At 29.8% G+C, this 6,926-nt stretch overlaps 1 protein-coding gene across 2 annotated transcripts; it reads left to right on the forward strand.

The window, feature by feature from the left end:
- Positions 1-2,229: 2,229 nt before the first annotated feature.
- On the forward strand, positions 2,230-5,775 carry LOC130983282 (uncharacterized). 2 transcript variants are annotated; one of them, XM_057907500.1, is made up of 5 exons: positions 2,230-2,537; positions 2,857-2,939; positions 3,923-4,005; positions 4,957-5,012; positions 5,488-5,775. In XM_057907500.1, exons 1-5 carry the CDS (start codon positions 2,366-2,368, stop codon positions 5,628-5,630), a joined length of 537 nt encoding a protein of 178 aa, XP_057763483.1. In that variant the 5' UTR covers positions 2,230-2,365; the 3' UTR covers positions 5,631-5,775. The 2 variants fall into 2 exon arrangements, with proteins under 2 accessions (XP_057763483.1, XP_057763484.1); XM_057907501.1 differs by lacking the exon at positions 3,923-4,005 and having other exon boundaries at positions 2,245-2,537.
- Positions 5,776-6,926: the final 1,151 nt, after the last annotated feature.

Here is a 6,926-nt window from a genome sequence, read left to right on the forward strand (position 1 = left end):
TTTCTCGTGTTATTTTGGTTTGGAACCATTACAAACATCCCTACTTGTCATCGGTGGTGGTTTTCTATTTGTTTATGTGGAAAAAAATTGAACCGAATCAGCGTTTTAATTTCCATTCTGTGAATTTTGTTTAACACATTGCTCAGATGGTCTTCCAAGATTAACAATTAATCATATTCAAAATGTCTTGCTTTTCTATATTCAATTGAAGATTTGTATTCTTTCTAAAACTCATACTAATTAGCTATTTCATTGTTAGTGACATAATATTTACATGTTATGTAAATATGAGATGTAGAGTGTTTGTTATCCATGCTGAAAGTTGCAATATCTTTGTTTTACATGATAAAGTGTTTGCTTACCTTATAGACAAAAAATATAGAGACTTGTTAAAAGATAATCCTTTATTTCTTATGGTGAGTTTGTTATTAACTCCTTTTATACATCATGTATTTACTTTTTCGAATAGTAACTCCTATGTAGAATCTTTAAAAAAGACTTCAGATATTATATGCACCCAATTGTATTCAAACAACAAGAATTTTCATTTCTATTTTAATTAATTTTTTCTGTTAATTATGTTTTAGGTTTTTATGTTCATACAATGTAATTCTTAAATATGTAAATGATCCGGTATATTCTAATCTACAGAGTAATAACTTATATTCAGATGGTTCAAAAATATTGTCCAAACTAATGAGTCAGAAGTTAGTTTTGATGGTTGATCTGAAACCTATCGATGATGACAACATATACTCTGCCTATAATGTGTATAGAATTTCAACTAATGCTTCACTTATAAAATTGTTTGTAGATGCTGAAAATCGTGCAATTGTCTCATTGGTTAGCTTTTTTTTATAAAAAAGTATAGCTCATATATTGTGTATGCATTTTGTTATTTTAACATCTTTTCTTGTGATATTTCATTTTTATATAGATTTTTTAATTATTATATTTTTATTTTGTTAATAACATGATATTCATTTTTCTTATGGCACAACTTCATCCCATGGAATTTCAAAATCTATTAATTCTTTCGTAAATAAAATAGGTTCTTTTTTTTCATATATAATATTTTTGAAATTCAACTTGATATATATTCAGATGTCTCTTAGTTGTTGACATGTTTTTTATATTCAATTTGCTAACAATTAATTTTTATTATTTTTTTTCTTTTTGTTCACTTTTTTTCTTTTTGTCCCATGCTTTCGATTGTTATAATAGTAATATGGTGCACATGAAAATAAATCACACGCAAATAATGGTTTTTAATCCACCTTTCTTACAAGATTTTAGTTATATGCCAAATTGATTCACGAAATATATAACTTTAAGTTCATTTAGAATTCTTATGCTTATTATTAATTATGTGTGTAGGATATCTTTGTCAACATCTTAAGTTATAACTCTTACAATAAAAGATTATTGACTATTTATTGTAATTTGCCACTGTTTATTAAAAAAAAATTTAAAACAGCATTTAACATTTCTATTCAACAAACTTGCATGTTTATTGATGAGAAGAAAAAATTGTGTACTGTTACATACTTTAAATAAAGAGTGTTTGTTGTTGTTTTTGTTTTGCTTGAATGAGTCGTTTAAAATTTTTTGATCAAGTGTTGTTTATGATCCAATTAAATTAAATACACTCGTAGATATAATATACAAATTTTAGATTCTCATAAAAAAACATATATTTTGCTTTAGTTTATAATTACGTGATAATTCTTATTTTCTATATTAACCACATTTTAATTTGCACATTTTGTATTTGTAGAAGTATACATATTTCATATTTTTGTTAGTCGTTATTAATTTCATTTATATAATTAAACATTCTTCTAATATACTTTGGTAAATATCATCTTCAATAAACCAAAAAATTTCACTCTTTGTTTTTTTCTTAATATGTATTTATTTTTGTTATGTTTTTTCTTTTAATTATGGTGAAAAATCAGATACAATCGATTTTATATGAAATTGATAATTGAGAATCATTAGATAAAAATTTAGTTAAATCAGTCAAATCATCTAACGACTCTCAACACCTTTTGATTATTTTTAAATGTAAGAAGTAAAAGGCCTGTTTTAATTCAACTAATTGTGTTTATTCATTTAAATTAAAATATCAAATTATTTAAATTCTATATCAGGTATAAAATCGAGCCTGTAAATAAACTACCCCATGTCCCCAAGACAATTAATCCAACTTAATCTGGAAGAAAAGTATCCATGATAATTTTTTAAGAAAAAGGAAAATAAAAACGACAAGAAAAAGACTTGGCACAGAAAGACAGAGAGTAAGGAAAACAAAACGAAATAAGAATCAGAGTAACGAAGAAGAAGAAAGAAAGAGAGTGATCAGATGGCGTTGCAGTGGTTGGTTCTCTCCTACGTGGTGGCTGCTGAGGCTGCCGTCGCCATTCTCGTTACACTTCCGACTCCCAAGCTCTTAAGGGACCGTCTGGTTTATTTTGTTTCCCTCATTCTCCAACCTGCGCTTTTTATTGTTCCTTTCGCTGGATTCCAGCTTGTCGGTATGCTCTTCTTCCAATTTGTCTTAACTCCTTTCTTCAATTTCATGTGTGTGCCTCAAAATCTTCAATTTTCCACTTTTTGTTAGGTAGGGTGCTTGCAAATTGTGCAATTTTTCTTTGATTTAGGGTTTGCGTGTAATTAGTCGTAGAACAAAAATTAGATATATTGTTTGTTCATTTTTCTATTTGGGATGATTTACGTTGGTAGTTGACTAGTTGTATTCGACCATGCCACTGTTTTTTGGGAGATCCATGTGGTGATTTTGGGGGAATTATTGTGTTAGTTTTCAGTGAATTTGGATTTTGTGGTTGTTCGCAGATATATACTGGAAGAATGAGCATAGGTTGATGTGTACATCTGATGTTTGTACTGCTGCAGAGAGAGATCGATATGAGAAATCTGTAAGTATTTTTTTGTGAAATATGTTGTTTGGGACTTTCTTCTGCCCTTTTGAGTTGTGAACGTAGAATGATTTAGATTTCGGTGATTTTGATTTTAGCCTTACTGTCAAAGTAGCCTGATTAGAGAACTCCCTGAATTATGGCCACTGAATGTTCATAGTTTACCTTTGGTGATTATGGGTGATAGGGAAGTGTATCAAACTTATAATTAGTTAATGAATGCGGCAAGAATATAGAGATTCAAAAGTAATATAGAGATTCAAAAGTATTAGTAATTGGCTTTAGCTAACCAGTGTCCTAAAGGTACTAATTAGTGTTTCTAATGATGGAAAGTAAAAGTAGTGGAGCTTTGAATGCATTGAATGTTTTGAACACTTCTGAAAAATACCCCTTCAATACAAACTTTCAACTTTAGAAACTTTACCAGTGGGCTGGTTCCTAGTTAGCAAAACCCTTGAGGAATTAAATGTTGGTCAAATTGGCTTATGTTATTCACGAATTGCTCATTTCAATGGTTAATTATAGATTGGCACACCATGGGATTGTAGTTTAAAGCACACATTTTACTGCCAGCTGTTTAATATTTGCTTTGGAGACTTCTGTGATTCTGAATGTTACAAAGCTAATCACATAAAGCCTCAGAATAGTTGTTGCATTTAACTGGATTTTAACCCCTTTATAGATGTTTATTTGTGATTGAATTATCTATACCTGTTCTTAATATTTTTGTCCTCTTTACTCATCAAGCCATTCCCTTCCTTCATCACGCCATCTGAGATCCCAACTCCCAACCACACCCTTCGGGTCTACAGTCCTATGTCGTGTCGCCATTTTGAATATCTATCGGTGGTTTAAACCAAAATGTTGCACTCAGAGAAAGTTCATAGCCGTCATGTTTAATTTATATTACTTGAAACTTTCATGTTAATTGTATTTAATCTAGTTTTTGGGTTTTATTGTGTATCCAAATTCACTCAATTCAGTCCAGCCTCCTGGTACCGTATATTGCATGTAGTTGGAAAGTAGGATCCTTACTCATGGGCAGGTTCCGAAAGCAGCTTTCAATGTAAGCAGATCGTGATCAAAATCAATCAGTGGTTTTTGCTTTGCTCTGTTCAATTTCGTCTTGTTTCATATAGCAGGATAAGGCTTAGTTGTTGTTGTTCATACTTTTTATGCCAAAGGGTTCCACTTCTTGAAATCTTCAAATGTGTTGTAAATCATGCAGTAGGTATATATTGACTGTGAGATAAATCACTTTGAATTCATATAGCTTTGTTTACAGCACCTATCAAAACATTGTAGCCTTTTTAAATGATTGGGAACAAATGTGTTTTAAGTCATCAGATGTAAAGATAAATAAATACTATATGTGAAGATTTTGAAAGCACACTTTCTACATATGTTTTAAGACAAAAATGTTACCATTACCATCTATGAAAACAAACTTAATGTTGGCTTTCTAGTAAACATACAATAATCAGTTGCTGCAAACTGTAAATAATACTGGACAATAAACATTAACAACAAAAGTGCAACAAGAAATTAAATTCATATTGGTCTTGAGTGGTACAATATGCTTTCTTTATTTTAAATCGGATTTAAGAAGTTAACTGCATTTTGGTGTTCAGTCCCCTGCCTTCTTCTTTCTCTCTTTCAATAAGTCACGAGGTTCTCTGATAGTGCAAATTCTATTAACAATGTACAGACTTTCGTTGCATGCCTGATCGGAACTGTCTCAATCCCTTGTTTCCTATCGTTGCTATGCAGATGATCGTAGTCTTGTCAATATACTTTGTGATTTTTATTATCGCCTCCCTGCTTTCCCAAAAAATCTCAAAATTCCAACTATTTAAAAATTAAAATATATGCCTTATACCAGTTTTTGGGGTTTGAAACTATGTAATATTCTTTTGATTTACTCAATTGAAAATAAGATTTGCCAGATTTGATTCTCTTTCCTTATACTTGACTACATTTTTTACTTACGGACTATTAATTGATTTTGTTTTCTCAGATATACAAAGCTCAGAGAAATGTGGTACTGTGCATTGCAGCTTGTTTTCTCTATTGGTAAAGCACCATCACCAATTTTACATTTGGATCTCTTTTTTCTTTTGGTAATGGAATTGACCTAGTTAATAGGGAGAGTATTATAAAAAAGCACGAGAGTGGAAGCATCGAACGAATCTGAGCTGTCGACGAATTAGTTACCCAAATCAAATTGAGTTTTAAACTAATTCATAAGCGGCTTAGACACTCAGATCACCGATGTTCTTGTGCTTTATAATGAGCATCGTTGATATGCCTAATTACAAGTCCTTCCTTTGTTACTGTCTCAATAGGAAATGAACACACAAAATTTTACATTTCCTTATTATGTGACGACTTTCATAATTTTGATTAAATGGAGCCGAGTATTGTACCCACGGAAACTTCTAATCCATCGTGAAATTGAACATATAGCGAGATCATGTAAAATTTTCACACAAGTGGATCTAAAAGAATGGAAGTATCATGTTATGTGAATAATTGGATATTGTGACAGGTCTATCTACCGCATATGCAAGTACCAAAAGGACCTCAAGAATTTGGAGGAAGTGGAGAAGAGGTACAAGTCCAAGTAGCTTCTTTTTGCAGCTTCATATTGTGATATGTTTATTGCTTGGTGGAGGCAGCTATAGTCTATAGTTGAGTCTGATGTACCAAATTATACACTCTTGACAAAACAGCATTTGTTTCAGCTCTAGAGATTTATATTACAACCTTTTTGTGTGTGGTTTTTCACTTTTGTTTAATTTAAAAGACGTCTAAAGTGGATTGCAAGTTTCTGTTACTTGAAGCTTTACTATTTAGCATCAATTTCTATTATTCACTTAAATTTCAAGTCGTCATAATGGAACTTTTTATACAAGAGAATACAGGCTTGGTGACGTAACTATATGCTTATGCTTTTTTTTTTTTGGGGGGGGGGGGGGGGGGGGGTTGTCTGAGAGAAGTTTTTTTTTAAGCAGAAGTAGAAAAATATTTTTTACCTGTATATATTTATTGAAGTAGTTTTCATTAGAATCAGAAGCAGTTCGTTATTTGGATACGACAAATATATAAATATTTTTTATATAATTTTACAATTATGGTCATGTACTCGTGATAAAAAATTATTTTGCATAATATGATCTTTTTGAAAATTTTAAAGATATATTATTTTATTATATAAATTTAGTAGAATGTACTAATTAAGTTATATTTTTAATTTTATTAAAAATATTTTATTTTAATTATATATATCACAATTTTTACATATACATTAGTACATTTTCTATTTTAAAATAACATAAAATGTTTAGATATAACAAAAAATTATAATATAATGTAATCTCATTTTTAGAATAGTGCAATATAGAAATTTTATTGGATTTGTATTCCGGTAGGGTTTTATATTTTTTAAATGAATATAGTTGTATTTTTTAAAATATGTGGAGATAAATTTATAATCTTATTATTATTTTTCTATTTTTTTTCAACTGTTTACCTGCTAAAAAAACTGCAGCAAATTGCTTATTTTATGCTTTTGTTTTGTTAGTACAAACAAATTATTTAAAAAAGTTTTTATTTTTGAAAAAAAAAGTATTTCATTTATCCTAGAAGTACAAACAAACGAACCCTATATTTGAGAATTTTATAAGAGTAAGTGCTATGCTTATATGTGAAGTTTTAGAAATAATGAAAACGTTCTTGTGGTTATATTATGTGATTGGAACTTTAAAAGAAAAAAATTTTACATTAGCCGTCCGTTAAAATTACTATCAAAACAATAGAAATTAGAAATAGTATTTTTTTTCTCACAGTATTTTTAGCCCAGCATGCTAAGAATTAATCTGTTGCGGATCTAAACTCCATTTAAAGGTTTGTCGCTGGCCAATGGATTACTGCATGCACAATGCGGATTCGAACTCTCGACATTTACATAAACGACTTAGTAAGCTA

This window comes from Arachis stenosperma, chromosome 5, assembly GCF_014773155.1.
Source record: "Arachis stenosperma cultivar V10309 chromosome 5, arast.V10309.gnm1.PFL2, whole genome shotgun sequence".
Classification (NCBI taxonomy): domain Eukaryota; kingdom Viridiplantae; phylum Streptophyta; class Magnoliopsida; order Fabales; family Fabaceae; genus Arachis; species Arachis stenosperma.

Bases quoted from the DNA above. Each gene is read 5' to 3' on its own strand.
- LOC130983282 (XM_057907500.1), top strand. From the start codon at position 2,366: ATGGCGTTGCAGTGGTTGGTTCTCTCCTACGTGGTGGCTGCTGAGGCT. The intron at 2,538-2,856 runs GTATGCTCTTCT...GGTTGTTCGCAG, and splicing joins CGCTGGATTCCAGCTTGTCG to ATATATACTGGAAGAATGAG. The intron at 4,006-4,956 runs GTAAGCAGATCG...TTGTTTTCTCAG, and splicing joins TTCCGAAAGCAGCTTTCAAT to ATATACAAAGCTCAGAGAAA.